This window comes from Pyrus communis, chromosome 6, assembly GCF_041283825.1.
Source record: "Pyrus communis isolate YQ-2024b chromosome 6, ASM4128382v1, whole genome shotgun sequence".
Classification (NCBI taxonomy): Eukaryota; Viridiplantae; Streptophyta; class Magnoliopsida; order Rosales; family Rosaceae; genus Pyrus; species Pyrus communis.
Genome location: NC_142570.1, coordinates 18,488,201 through 18,504,507, shown reverse-complemented (window position 1 = coordinate 18,504,507; position 16,307 = coordinate 18,488,201). Strand labels below are relative to the sequence as shown.

Genomic DNA, 16,307 nt, shown 5'->3' with positions numbered 1-16,307 from the left:
GAGGTTGTAGACTACAAGGGATGGATGGTAAATAGGTTTACACATGAGGATCGATACTACAACATTATGGTAGCAGAGCTTTTATACTAAACAAAAGATAGCTTTTCTAAGAGAACTATTGCTAATAGGACTGAATCTGGGTTGATGTCAGTTTGAAGGGTATGAACTGGCTTGAGAGCAGAGTTTATATGTTTGTTTGTTTGATTGGTTGAGTGTCATTGTCTCTATTGTCTCCTCTTTCTTTTATAGGCGATTTGGCCCGGGGGTCAGGGCTTTGTTTTTGCCCAAAAGCTTTCTGAGGATAGTGAGTTATCAGTTTTTTACTTGTAATGCCACAAGAAAGTGTTTTTTTTGCTGATAATAGGTTAGTCTTCATCACTTGTCACTTCAGTTATAGACATATGGCTTGTTTCTTGGCTGAGAAGGCTTTAATTTGTCTCTAGGCTCAATGCTGATTTTCGGGCAAATTCACCTTGTTTTGACATTTTTGGACTTTCCTTCATTTAAGCCTAATATTCAAATTTTGACCCAAAACAATATACAATACTCGAGTTTCATAGTCGTTAAATATTAATTTTGTATTTATTATCAAATATCATACGGTTAATAATTTCAATGTATACAATACTTCGATTATCATTTTTTTTTAGGGAAACTAATGAAAAATGTTTGAAAATTTTGAATTTTAATAATAAGCACAAAATAAAGGGTAAAGTAAATAGTATCAGGTTGATTTTTTAATATAAAAATGTAATTTTTTATTAAAATAAACAGTACTGCACGCTTTTCATTAAAACTTCATTTTCTTTTCGTAGATTTTAGTCCTAAAAAAACGGAAAAAAAGAAGAAATAACTGCCCAAGAAGAAATAACTGCCCAAAACAGCTTTGTGTTTTGCTTGTTTTGTCCTTTTAGTTCGACTTTGCCCATAGTTTTCATTGGTCAACAAATACAAAAGCAAAGTCTTGACAGTCAATTCACAACATTGACCCAAAATATCCTCCGCACTCAACTTCTCTGTATCTCCTCCCTATAAAACCCTTCACAAACCCTCCTTCTCTGCAAACAGCCATACACCCATAAAAATCAACCTCGACAATGCATAAAACTCCTTCAGGCTCCACGCTGGGCGCCGGTGGCCTCGACCTCACCCAGGCCTTCTTCAAGCCCATCTCCAATGCCGCCGCTCCCTCCCTTACCAAACGTCACGCCAAGATCTCCGTCATCGGCGCCGGCAACGTCGGCATGGCCATCGCCCAGACCATCCTCACCCAAGACCTCGCCGACGAGCTCGTCCTCGTCGACGCCAAGCCCGACAAGCTCCGCGGCGAGATGCTCGACCTCCAGCACGCCGCCGCCTTCCTCCCCCGCACCAAGATCCTCGCGGACGTCGACTACGCCGTCACCGTCGGATCCGACCTCTGCATCGTCACCGCCGGCGCACGACAGATCGTTGGTGAGTCCAGGCTCAATCTCCTCCACCGCAACGTCGCTCTCTTTCGGAACATTATCCCGCCGCTAGCAATGTATTCGCCAGAGACGATCTTGATGATCGTGTCCAACCCGGTTGATATCTTGACTTACGTGGCCTGGAAGTTGTCCGGATTCCCCAGCAATCGGGTTGTCGGTACCGGTACCAATCTGGATTCGTCCCGGTTTCGGTTCCTCATCGCCGATCACCTCGATGTCAATGCTCAGGATGTGCAGGTGATTTTTGCATTTCGGGCATTTTTGCTACTTCATGACATTGCAGTGCAAATGGTTAATTTTTGTATGGTTTTTGACAGTACTGTATTTTATAGATATTTCATATTTTTGTGTTTTCATTTTCTCGGTATTTTTGTAGCACGGATAAATTAGATACGACATTAATATTGTCTTTGACTAGGGTATGCTATTTAACCCCTTAAATTATTATCCAGTTGAAATTGATCATCTGAACTTTTTTTGGTAAATTAACCTTCTGAGTTATTTGAAATTAGTCTATTAATGCCTTATCGGTAGATTTTTCCCACTACTTCGTTAAATTCATGGAAAAATTAGTATTTTTATCATCAATTCTTACTTGTCAACTGTAACCAATAAAATTATGACATATGGACACAAATAATATGTAATGACCATGTAAAATGGTTGGTTATGTAAATGTTTGGTTTTTTTTATTTTTTTATTTTTTTTATTTTTTATGTTTTCTTATTATGTTATATGTTTTACACATTATTTTGTGTCCATGCATCATAATTTTACATTTATCATAATTTTAGTGGTGGTTATTGTTGACAAGTAAGAATTGATGATGAAATGATTAATTTGCCTTTGAATTTGACGAAATGGTGGACGAAATCGGCTGATTTTAAATAGTTTAGGGGGTTAATCTATTAAAAAAATAGCTCAGAGGGTCAATTTTAAGTGGGATAATAATTTAGAGGTTAAACCGCAGTTGACGCCTTTTACTACATATGACTGCAAGTTTCAAGTATTTGATACATTGCTTATGAATTGTAGGCTTACATTGTTGGGGAGCATGGTGACAGCTCGGTGGCATTGTGGTCGAGCATTAGTGTCGGGGGAGTGCCGGTGTTGAGTTTCTTAGAAAAGCAACAAATAGCATACGAGAAAGAGACGCTAGAGAGCATTCACAAGGCGGTTATAGACAGTGCCTATGAGGTGATAAGTCTGAAAGGGTATACTTCCTGGGCAATTGGGTACTCGGCAGCTGCGCTAGCTAAGAGCATACTGAGAGATCAGAGGAAGATTCACCCGGTTTCCGTGCTTGCAAAGGGGTTCTATGGGGTGGATGGTGGAGACGTGTTCTTGAGCTTGCCTGCCCAGCTTGGGAGGGGTGGGGTGTTGGGGGTTACCAACGTGCATTTGACTGATGAGGAGGAACAAAGGTTGAGAGATTCTGCTAATACCATTTTGGATTTGCAGGGTCAGTTGGGACTCTGAACTTGATTGGAAGAATTTCTTTGTTCGGTTTGAAGGGAAGAGTTGTCCAGGCTTTGTAAGGTCGCTCGCTAATATGAAACATGCTCATGATGTACCAAAACAAAATAAAGAAACAAACCGTGTGTTGGTTTAACTTTTGGCTTTTGCTGTGCTTCTTATGTTGCAATGAATGATGCAGTTGTATTACGTTCTTGCTGAACTGAGATTAGAAGCTACCCTTCGATCTTATTAATCAATCCAGGTTGAACAACAAACCATATTACTCAAGACTTCAGGCATATCATAGAGGTATTCCTGGTGAATGCTCTCAAGGCATTAAGGGAAATATATTTTCTTAAAATACAAAGTCAAAGTTATGTAAATCATATTAATAACGGAATTGTGAATACAACAAGGGTTAGACCAGGTTGATGAAAGCAATTGTGTATGCTCTCTTGAACTCGAATTCGAGTTGATGTCCAAGTAAATTTAGACTAAATGATGATTAGCTGGGACTTACCCAAAGACCCACTGAAACATGGGCTAGTTGTTGTCTTGTTTAATGGGCCTTTGAGGCTTTCATTATTATATCAAAATGGGCTTTTGAGTTTTAACTTAGGAAAATACCTCAAAATGAGATAATTTCTTAATCTTGGAATAGAAATAGGACATTTCGAATATACACATGGCATGCCCATGCAATGCACAAAAATAGGACAGAAATAGGATTTTCCCTACACCTTGAAATAACCAAATTGTCCACCCATATAAATGGGTAATCTAGAAATTCCAGCATTTATTTCTCATTTTGTATAGAGAGAAATAGAGAGTGGAGAGAGAGAGAAAAGCTCTCTCGCCCAATTCCAACCCTAACCCACCCATCTTCTTCTCATCCAAGAGCTCTTTCTCTAACCCACCCATCTTCTTCATCCAAGCTCTCTCTCTTTCTTTCTTTCTCTCTCCCCTCTCTCTATATTTCAAATATGCACAAGAACTCTCCCTTTAACCCACCCATCTTCTTTGATTTTTACCTTTTCATTTGTAGGTTTTGTGAACTGGGTTTGCTTAATTTTGCTTTTTGATTGATGGATTTTTGGAGTTCAAGTAATTGGTTGGTGTTTCTTGGAGGAGACCCAAATCCTTTATTTTTTATAATCATTTCTCTAATTTATATGTGTGTTTTCGTTTCTTCTGTCTTCTCCCTCCTTCTCCCTCTCTCGATCCAAATTTACAAGCACTAAAATAGGGTTTGGCTTTTGCTACAATTAAATGAAAAAACGTATTAAAGGTCAGTTGCCTTTTGGAGAAAAGATAAATTTGAAGGAACATAGAGAAACCAGAGTGGAAAGAAGGAAGAGAGAAGGATATGGATAAAATTATTTCGCATACTTGTTTGCTTTCTTCGTATTAAGCTCGTTCATACACTGTATGTACACAACATGTACATGACATGCACATGACATGCACATCTTATGCTCACTGATCTAAGCTCAACCCAAAAATCCATAGCTCACAACGCTCTCTTCGACATCAGGAAAATGATGCAATCAGATAAATGACCCTAAACTTTATATGAAGATCGAAGATTCATTAATTTGAATTTGGTATCAAATTTGATTGGGTTCAAATATTTCAAGGATTTAAAACTTGCAATTTGAATGGGCATGAAAGAACCCCCAATTGAATTAAAGGAAATTGTCTCACGAACTTGTTCGCTTTTTTCGCATTTGCAGGCCCTACCTCTGAATCAAAGGAAAAAGTAGCAAACTACGTTAATGCGAAGAGTATCAAAGATGTAAATATGAACCATATACACTATATGTACAATACATGCACATAAAATGTACAATACATGCACATAATATGTACAATACATGCACATGATATGGACAGAGCGGGATAAACTTTAACGGCAACATATTGGTATTGTGGATACAATTAAAACATAATTATTACGCATATAAGGTTACAATATCAGTTTGAAAAGTCTTGCTACGTATATCAACCACTACTTAACCGTGCATGTGGAAAACATGATACTCATCGTTATTTCATGGACACGCATGACCCTTAACGTCCTCTAAGATTTATTTATTTATTTTTTTTAATTTTGTTTTTCACTAAGGCCAACTAGGTTGTGGTCATACTCGCTCACAACATATGTGCATCATAACTAAAGAACATTCCTGCTTCTCATATTAAGATGTAGCCATGCATATCATATGCACACCACATGCACATTACGGAAAATTTTTCACAAATTTCTGCAATTGGACACTTGAACCAGAAATTGTTCCATCCCAATTTTCTAGCACGTCAAAACTTGAAATTTATTCCACAACCCATACGCCCCAACATGAAACACAAGCCCTAATTTAACTTCTAAGTATTAATTTATCTTACAAACAACTCATTTATTACATAAATCATTGATGAAGGAACTTGGAACTAACCACCCTACCTTACTATGCGTATAGAAGCTTTAATCGCCGGAAAAAATGAAACTTCCTGGCCAAAACATAAAATATGGTACAAAACTGAGCTCACTATTCTCACCTCTCTCTCGCATCCCTTTGTTCAAAATTAGAGGTATGAGGTTAACCCAAAACCCAACTCACTCTTCTTGCCTCTCTTTGGACTTCCTTCTTTTCGAAATCAAAGCTCAGAAATCAGAGCTCAACCCAGAAACGCAAAGCTCATAGAGCTTTCTCGACAACCCTCTCTTCCAAATGAGAACAATGATGCAATTGGCTGATGCTTTATAGTATTTATGTGTGGGTATTTTAGTAATTTAGGTTTTGTGCATTATGTGCATGGCTTATGCATGACCGATTTGTCCTATTTCTATCCCAAAATTAAGAAATTATCCCATTTTAAAGTATTTCCTTTTTACTTAATGAACCTATTCACAATAAACTAGCCCATATATTTGTGGGAGCTTTGGTTTTAAGTATACCAAATTGTAATAATAAATCCTAATCATCAATAGGCTTTGATTTTCAAAATTCAAACAAAACAAAAATTACATACTAATGTCATAGTTGGCAGTCACTTTCTCATACTTTTATAGGATTTTTTGGTGCAAGTACCAGCTAAACTTGTAACCATGTGCGATAATACTACCTCAACTTTTAATTTTTAGGTTTTACGACCTGGTCTCTCTTAAATGTTGGAATCTACAACCTAACAGCATCTCCAAAGGAGATGTCAAACTATCCAACTAAGCAATAATGGTAAAAAAAAAAAAAAAAAAAAAAAAAAAAATCAGCAACAATGTTTTCCAACCGAGAAGCCAAATCTAATGTAGCTTGACATGGGATGACATTTCTCCCCCTTGTGGCCAAATTTGATAGTAGCTTCAAATTTTTTTAATTCATTATTAAAATGCTTTTTATAAATTTTTTTATTGGTTTAAAGCCTTACTTTTTAGTTTCTTTTAATTACTAATGCAATGTTTAAATGTTCTTATACCTTTTAATTCACTTTCTTTCATTACCAATGCAAATAAAACAATTATGGATTATTTTTGTTTAAAATTTAACGTTTCGGGTGGAGAGTAAAACTTCAAAAGATGTCGAAGTGCCACGTAAGCTGTCATTTTTTTTTTTTTGATAAAGCACGGTATTAATTGATGGAAATTGGAATACGTACAATATTGAGGATAGGGTGCACAACATAGGTCGATAAAAACCTTGCCGGAGATTTCAACCCGTTCGAAGTGAAAAATAGCGTCTCGCACCTAACATATATTAAGTATTACTATCCTCAATAAGAGATCAACGATTATATTGGGTGGTTCTTCAAACCAAGTTGCACAATCATCAATACTCAAGCTAAACCGTGCAAGCCTATGTGCAATCTTGTTCGCCTCCCTTCGAGTGTGCTTGTGCTTGAGACTCCAGTTGGGGATCCTTTGCATCAGTTGCCTTGTGTCCATAATTAAATACCATTTTGTGGGGGGGGGGGGGGGGGGGTGGGGGGGGTGGGGGGGCGGCGGGGCGGGGAGCTGCAGCTTTCCCCCGTGTTTTGTAGTGCAGAGAGGACAAGCAATGCATCCCCCTCCATAATCATCTTCTCCACCTGCAAATTATGCACAAACAGGGCCGCCTCCCTTGCTGCCATAGCTTCAGCTACTAACGGCGAGGAGATTCCTGCAGTGTTCTTCGCTAAAGCTGCCACAAAAGACCCTTTATCATCTCGAATGACTACGCCCTTTCCCCCCATGCTTCGTTGTTCATCCCAAGCACCATCGAAATTTCAGTTCATCCACCCCTTCTTCAGTAGCTTCCATTTCCGATTAATCTCTGCCTTTCCTTTCTTCTCCACACGGTGTCATTTCTGGTATTCACACAGCCAGCACTCGGCTTTGCACAACAGCTCCAAAGGGTGAGCCGCCTTGCCCTTCCATAAAAATGAATTCCTTTCCAGACAAATATTCCATATAATAACCAAAGAAGAATCACAGCTATTCCTTGATAACAGACCGGCAATCTCGGCAAACCAATCCAGAATTTTTGTTCTGCGATCACAGTGACTGACCGAGGACAATCCCTTAAGAGGTGTTCAATTGTTTCCTCATCTCCACGACAGAACATACATGAAGTCTCCACGAGAACCTTCTTTTTCTTCAGGTTTGAAGGAGTAGGTACTGCATTCAAGCAACAACGCCACACACATATTTTTACCTTCTCAGGAACATTGGCTCTCCAAATTGCTTTCCAAAAAAATTTCATGTCTCCGTTTAGTACCGATCCGCCTGCCTCGCCACCGTTGACATCTCCATGCATTCGAGCCAAGTGGTATGCACTTTAAGACGAGAACTTTCCATTAGCCTCCGCGTTCCATATTAGTACGTGATTCGTATGAAAAAGACTCAACTGTATTTGCTTAATCAAAGCAGCTTCTTCTACACAAAAGATTCCATCAATAGCCTAGCCTCTGTATTCCACGTTACAACCACCACCAACCCCCCCCCCCCCCACCGGGCGGGGCGGGTTCGCTCTGTGCAATAAATTGTGCACTGTGGATGACTGATCAAAGCCCTCCGGTATAGGTTTATAACCTTGAAAAATTGCTTTCGGGGAAGCCAACTATCACCCCAAATTTTGATCTTTGTACCATCTCCCACTCACCACCGAGCACCCATTCGAATAATCTTGCGGGCCTCTGCAATGCCTCGCCAACAATAAGTTGTCAATTTTAAACTTTATGTTTAAAATTTGACATTTCTTTTGAAAATGGTTTAAATTATTTTTCATCTATTTTGTCATTAAAACATGTCACACGTCCCTGACCTGGAGGGATACTTTTGTCAATTCACTTTTCAAGGCTGGCTAGAATCAAATTGGCTGCAAAATAATACTTCATGTGCAAATATGGGTGCAAAAATTGGGAGTTTGTATAGCCCCTGTTCTACAATTCCCTCCCTAAGGGGTTGAAAAATTAATATTTAAGGTGAACCACACACCCACTAGCTGACCTACAAAATAAATAAATAAATAAAAAGGTAAATTACATTCTACCCCCTCAAGTATGGGTGCAATTGCAACCTCATACAACATCTTTAAAACATTTCAATTTCATACAACTTTTATTATTTCATTTCAATTTCATAGAATCATTAAAAAATCTGTTAGGATAGCAGCTAAATGATGACGTCAAAATATTGCATTTCACATTTGTGCTGACGTCGAAATATTCAATTTTTTTTATATAATAAAAACCTTAAAAATTAGAAAAGAAAAAAAAAAAATCCCCAACCCCTCCCAATTCCAATAAATTTTTTTAACTGCCACGTCAGCAAAATATAGGTTATACATTTGCCATGCCATCACTTAACAGTTAAATTAATGGTTTGACTAACGGATGAATGATAACTAAATGCAAGTTTGTGTATGAGATTGAAATATTTTAAAGATGATGTATGAGGTTGCAATTACACCCAAACCTGAGGAGTAAAATGTAATTTACCCAAAGTTCGGGTGGTATTGGTATACATGCTTGCAAGTTCAGCAGTTGTACAAAATCACATTTTTTTATATTTTGGAATTAGGTCAACTCAAATTTAGATAGTACAATGAAGTTTGTATTTTTGAGTTTTGTAGATACAAATTATGCGTTGTAGTTTCTATTTTATATCTACATTATATATTAAGAGAACCCTTTTCATGAACTAAAAGGGTAAAATGACTCTTTTGTTTTTTTTTTTTTTTGCTCTTTTTTTTTTTTTCATTTTTTGACTTGAAATTATTTTGCATCATTTTTCACACTTACGACTCAGAGTTTAACTCCCAAAGAATTCGGTACAATGTTCACCCTAAAAGTTACAAAGCCTAAATTACGAACAGGCTGAGTAAATATGAGCTGACTACATTCTTATTTGTGTATGAGGGCATTCCAACTCGCAACCAAGCTCAGTTGGGTTAGTAGAATGGATGTGGCAGTGGTGGTATTGAATGCGCTGCTGACTTCTGCACCGAAGCAATTGCGGCCAAGGAAAGAATATGTCTCGGCCTTAGGTTCTAGAACCTGAAAAAAAAAAGGTTACTAGATCATTGCGAAGTTCAATAATTGGCTTGGCTTTTGTTGTGTCGAATAATGGCTAACTAGGAACACCTCACTTCATCGAAGTTGATGAGATGACCCATTGGATGAAAGAATAGAGAATTCGTCGTCCCCCAAGACTTGGATAGATAACCAACTGACTAAAAGCAGTGTCGTTAGTCCAAACTGAAGGTGCTTCTTGATCGCCTAGTTCTATGGCTCAAGCGTTGTTAGTCCAAACCTAAAATATCGCTAGCTATCAATACAGTATTGTTATTCCAAATTAAAGATCGAGAGAGTTAGGATAGTTAGTGTTTTTCTCAGGGTTTTGCATAGAGCAAGAGTTTTCACGTGGAGTGTTTGAGTTGTTTGTTGAGTTGAAGGCCTCTGTACATTGCAAAACCTTTTTGTATTTATAAGGATAAATTCCATGATGGCCAAGTCTACCAAATGACATAATTTTTTATACTATTTTGATTTTTCAGCAAATTCCCTTAATATGCATGGCATTATGCTATCCAATCCAAATCCAAACTACTCCAAATTGCTTCTTTTGGCCATTTATTATCATCTTTGCCAATTGTACCTACAAACACACGAAAATAGCTTAAATCACTATAATAAGTAGAAACTAACTCACTAAATGCAAAGAAACAAGCTAACAAAGTCGCATAAATATGCTCCTATCAAATTCCCCCACACTTAGCTTTTGCTAGTCCCTGAGCAAAACAAAGAAACAAAACAAAACCTAAACCTTCTAACAATTGCCTTAGGGATTTCCAATGAAACATGACATTTTAAAAATCACTACTCACATAGATTTTAGCCATCCTTACTCTTGAGTATACACTTAACCCCAGTCACCACTCACTAGCTCGCATTTAATCAATTAAAACAATATTTTGAATGTAGTAACATGCCTTAGAGTATCCCTTAATTCCTCACTGGATATACTGTCTATTTTCACACAGATTTTTTGACTACTCTCCCTACACTAGGTATATGTGAGAAGATTGATGTAAACATGTAGACTAGCACTCACATATGTTATAACAAAGAAGGCACTTTCTGGAATTATTAATACAACATGTATATGATCTCATGAATGAAATGCCACTATTTAAAAGCGAGAACCAGGGGTACCATATGCTCGTACCAATTTCAAACTCCACATATTGAAATACATAATAATCAAGATAGAAGTCTAAGGGTTGTAATGGGGCCAATGTATTGGCTAACAAAGAAAGGTTAAGGATAAACAAAGGTTCTTAAAGTGATAGTAAGCAACATAATGAAATCAACACTTAGAATTCAACTTTTGATTGCAGCAACCAACTTTAAACATAAAGGGAAGATTTATACAACTTTTTGGGTCAGATTCACATTTTTGGACCTTTCTTCAACAACCAACACCTGTAAGCTCATTCTCACTTCTTTTTAATCTTTTTTTTTTCTTTTTCTGCACAACTTTTTCTTTTCTCTTTCTTTTTCTACCCTTTTTTTTTTTTTTTTTTGAAACACAAAACGTACTCCTTCACCAATTCACAAAGATAAATTCTTCCCCTCCCCCCCCCCCCCCCCCCCAAACTTATTTTTCTGCATATTGTAGATCAAAAGAAATTCCCAACAAGTCATGCTCCACTATTCTTTAAGAACAAGGGTATGGATAGTCCTATACTAGGTTAGGTAGGGATAATGCAAGCTAACAAAGAAAATAGGCTAAATAAGGCTCAAAGGGGTTAAACCTACAATACATATGCAAAGGGTAAGGCTTTTTGGCTCTGGTTTAACTAAACTACTTCATCTTGTTATTAACAATGCACTCAATTTTATGCTTTGAATGAAACAGGCATGAGTTCTAGTATTTGGAACTAAAATGATGAAAACGCATTCTAAGTAGCAACCAAGCAAAGAAATAATGAGATCATGCAACGACTTTAGAAAGCAAGAATATTAAGATTAATAACTCTCCCAACAAAGAATAGGCTTAAGTCTCTTAGGGTTGTAGCGTTAGTTTGAGTTTCTTCCTTCAAGCATGTTACAAAAACTGATTTTTCCTTTTTGTGATTACATGTGAATTCGTAAATGACAACTACAACTAAGCATAAACCAAAGAGCATATCAAACTTCCACCCATGTTCGTAACTTTCTTTAACCAGTCATGCAATTAAAAACCAAATCCTTATCATTGTGTTGGAAGGTACCCTAAGACACAAACAAGCTACAAAAACGACTCTTTTTGGTATTTTCTCAAGCTTTTTTTGATTTTTTTTTTCTTTTTGTTTTATGACACGAAAACACTTTAAAAATAGTGAATAACAACATTAGTAGTGATAGGTGGTGAATTTCGAAAATACGTCATGAAAAGCATCTATTTACCCCCCCCCCCCCCCACACTTAAACCAAACATTGTCCTCAATGTTTCAAAACTAAATTGAAACAAGAAAACAATAAAAAAAAAAATAACAAATAGCAAACAACACAATCATGGCAAAGTAAAAGTAATAAAGAGAAGGGTAAAAGAGAGCAAATCTAGTTGTAGGAGCCAGAGATTCCTAGGTCTTTTTTTTTTAAATGCATGGGTTGCCTCCCAAGAAGAGTTTGCTTTAACGTCTTCCAGCCAAACGATACCTCCTATTAAGCTCCACCAGGGGTCCACGGCATGGAGGGGTACACTCTCCATGACATGCTCCTCGAAACACTCGTGTATTGGATCTATGAACGGAAGGGGATGGTGATCCTTCCTGATTGTGGCGTTGAGCTTCCTAAAGTCAATGTAAACTCTCCCACCAACTTGGATTCGATTGGGCACCTGAACCAAAGAAGGTAACAACCTATTAGTTGAAATGGGAAATTGAATTGGAATAGGTGGCTTACCAATGTACTGCGATGAAGACTCTAAAGTAGCAGCATTGTCAACAATTTCATAAGTGCTCTCGACCAAATTTGGTATTTTAAGGGCAGTGGCGTGTCCTTTATGATCTATTTCAATTTCCTTTTCGATGGTGGTTCAAAATACATCCTTCTTGATAGGTGCTGAATGTTCCTGCCCTATATTTCCAATCACATCAATGGTAAAACAAGAACGAACATCATTAGAATTCGTAATAGATTCAGAAACATTGAATTTAATCACATCACCATCAAACTCCATACTTAACGCTCCATTGGCCACATCAATCTTGGTTTGGGCTGTTTTCATGAAAGGTCGTCCAAGTAAGATTGGCAATGGTGGAGAGTGGGTTGAATCCTCCATCTCAAGCACATAAAAATTTGTCGGAAAAATCAAATGGTCTACCTGCACCAAAACATCTTCCAATACTCCTTTCGAATATGCATTAGATCGATCAGCTAATTGAATAATGACACCATCATTTTTAAGCTCTCCTAGATTCATAGATGCATAAACAGAATATGGCATGACATTAATGGAAGCACCTAAATCTAGCATAGCATGTTCAAACCTTGTATTACCAATAACACAAGGGATAGTGAAGCTACCTAGATTTTTGCATTTAGGTGGCAGCTTTCTTTGCAAAACTGCAGAAACATTTTCACTTACATGTACGACCTCCTTCTCCGGAATCCGTTTCTTTGTTGTGCAAAGCTTCTTCAAAAACTTAGCATACTTTGGAACTTGCTTGATTGCATCAAGGAGTGGGATATTGACTTGCACCTTCCTGAAGGTTTTTAGAATGTCTTTTTCTTTCTCTTCTTTCTTAGATTGCATAAATCTGTGAGGGAAAGGCACATTCGACGGAATATTGTTAGGATTAACTGAATTTGAACCTAACTTACCTATATTGGATGGCTTAGAAGCTTTAGGGGGCTGTGGCAAGGGTTGTTCTGCCCTTGCCGTGGCCTTGTCTTCTTCCTCTTCCTCGAGCAATAGCTTCTCGTCCTCTATTTGGCTTTGTTTGGATGATTTTGGTTTGGTTCCAATCTCCTTGCCACTTCTTAACGTAATAGCCTTAGCGGTTTCAAAGCCTCCCTTTGGATTTACAACGGTTGAACTAGGTAGTTTGCCTTGTTCTCTAAATTGTCCCATGAATTCCGCCACTTGCCCCATTTGATTCTTCAATTCACCTACCTCTTTGGCTTGATTTTGTAATCCCTGCGTCAAAGAAGTTAGTACTTGAAGAATTTTATCATAATCCAATGACAAACCTGAATTTGGTTGGGATTGTTGTGGGGGAGGTTGTATAAGTCTTGAATAGAACTCCTTAGATGGCTGCCAATATCCTTCTTATTGAACTTGTTGAGGTTTCCTCCACATAAAATTTGAATGATCACTTACACCTGGATTGTAAGTGTTGGAAAACAAGTTGATCCTTGATTGATTATGGCAAAGATAACCCCAAGCATTGACATTATCCCAACCTCCATTCTCAATTAATTGAGGATGTTGATTCGTTTGATATCCTTGCCTATAGGCCACACCAAATGTACCAACTCTTTGCATTTGGGACCTTTCGATATACTGTGACATAAGAGAAGTAAGATTTGCCATTTGAGCCTGAAGATTAGCATTTGCTATGTCTTACTTCTCTAGTACCTGAAATCAAAGAAATAAAACTAAATCAAATATCAAAAGTAAAATAAACAAAAAATAGAGGGATTAGCCATTTTACTAATCCCCGGCAACGACGCCAAAATTTGATCTGATAAAAACTAACAAACAAATTAAACCTTCTTTTAAATAATTGTAGTATGCGTAAGTAAGGATTGTTCTAGGCCGGGGATTAGGAGGGATGCTAATCTACACTAACTTGACTCAAAAATTGAAAACTAGACTCAAACACATAAAACTAAGCTAGACTAACTCAAATAACACAAAACAAGCATTAAGGGGTGTTTTGGACGAAAATTGAAGTAAATTGACACGAAATACTAAGCCAGGGGGGTTTGGTTGGATGAATTTTAAACTAAAACTAAGTAGGTTGCTGAAACAAAGTAATTGATACTAAATTGGGGTGAATGAAGGGGGTGAAAGGCTAGCTAGAGGGTCTTTCTCCACACATGACACATATGCAACACGAATCGATTTCCTGTTATTATTCCTATAAACCATGAATGACAATGCCCCAAGTTAATCGTGAACTGCACAAATTAACCATCAGATTTTCCTAAATTCACTGAATTGGACCAGTGATGCAGTCAAATTATTCTTATGAAGTTCCCTATATGAACTGCGTGATAGAGATACATATCAAAAATCATTAAGTTCTATGAAAATCATAAGCATTGACATGGCATTCGTAACTATGAAAAGCATGATACTCCTGCCAAGAATTTACTTAACATAATCATGACTAGTGATTTCCACTACTTATAAATATAAGCTCATAACTATTAGGTGAAATTCCCTTATATTTTAGCATCAAATTCATGCATGCAAAGTAAGTAGGCCTCCTTAATCAACATACAAAACTAAGTTATCAATCAAACAGATAAGTAAATTGCATTCACGATTTATGAAACAATAACTGGAGGAAATCAATTCATATAAAACATATGTTCATGGCTTCGAATTCACCTCTAGCTAAAAAGAAATTTAGTTACACATGTTCGTCATAACTAAATAAAAACAATCTAATTTAAACATTGAAACTAAAACTAAGGATAGAATACACCTAGAAACGCTCCAGCAATCCAAAGGCCTTGGATGGCAGGCACGGCTCCAAGCTTTCCTTCCTTGCAAGCTGTAGCACACTTCTGTTTATTTCTTTATATTTTTCTCTGTAAAACTCTCCCTTGAGTTCTGTGGCAAGGGTGTGCATTTATAGGGCAGACACACGGCATTGGTTGTGGAGGAAAAGGATTAGGGCATGGCACAATTCAAGGAGAAAAGGAATTAAATTGTTAGCATGATTTCAGGACTTCTAGAATCAGATATGTGTTGTTAAAACATGATAAGGACTCCTAAATTTAGATGGGAAGGATTTAGTATAGGATAAGGACTCATTTTGCAGCTAGAGATGAGTTTAGATAATGTTAGATTAAATAGGATAATGTTTGGATAATATGAGATAAGATAAGATAAGACTGGATAAGATAGGATAAGGTTGGATAAGATCTCCCTGTTGTTAGCTGATTCCTTGTCTTCCAAGCCTTAATTTAATTCTTCCAGATTTGTAGCACATTATTAGCATCACTTGTCACCAAAAATGTCCATCCATTATGCTCCATACACATGTTATCCAATCCAAGTCCAAAATTGCTCCAAATTGCTACTTTTGGCCATTTATTGTCATCTTTGCTAATTGGACCTGCAAACACACGAAAATAGCTTAAATCACTATAATAAATAGAAACTAACTCACTAAATGCAAAGAAACAAGCTAACAAAGTCGCATAAATATGCTCTTATCAAATTCCCTCACACTTAGCTTTTGCTAGTCCATAAGCAAAACAAAGAAACACAACAAAACCTAAACCTTCCAACAATTGCCTCAGGGATTTCCAATGAAGCATGACATTTTAAAAATCACTACTCACATAGATTTTAGCCATCCTTACCCTTGAGTACTATAAAGAAGTGTGGTACTAGAAAGAAGTGGCATTCCATGGCGGCTACTACTCCCTATTTGACATATCAAGAGTTATATGAAGTTCTACTTCGAGTTGAGGATTCTAAAAATGCTCCAGATGATGGTGATGAGGAAGAAGAAAAAGATAATAATTAGAAGAAAAATAGTAATAAGGATAAAGGTCAATCATCGCATGGTGCTCGCAAGACATAGAGTCTTAAGAGAAGTGGTACCAATTCTGGTTCTTCTAGTGGGGGCTCGAGTTCCACTGCGCCGCAGAGGCACAAACGTGCAAGCGGTTCCTGCT

The 16,307-nt window shown here is 37.3% G+C and overlaps 1 protein-coding gene across 1 annotated transcript; it reads left to right on the top strand.

Moving 5' to 3' along the window:
- Window positions 1–939: 939 nt before the first annotated feature.
- Window positions 940–3,134, top strand: LOC148696381 (L-lactate dehydrogenase B-like). Its single transcript, XM_088695846.1, has 2 exons — window positions 940–1,706; window positions 2,505–3,134. Exons 1-2 carry the CDS (start codon window positions 1,098–1,100, stop codon window positions 2,946–2,948), a joined length of 1,053 nt encoding a protein of 350 aa, XP_088551972.1. The 5' UTR covers window positions 940–1,097; the 3' UTR covers window positions 2,949–3,134.
- Window positions 3,135–16,307: the final 13,173 nt, after the last annotated feature.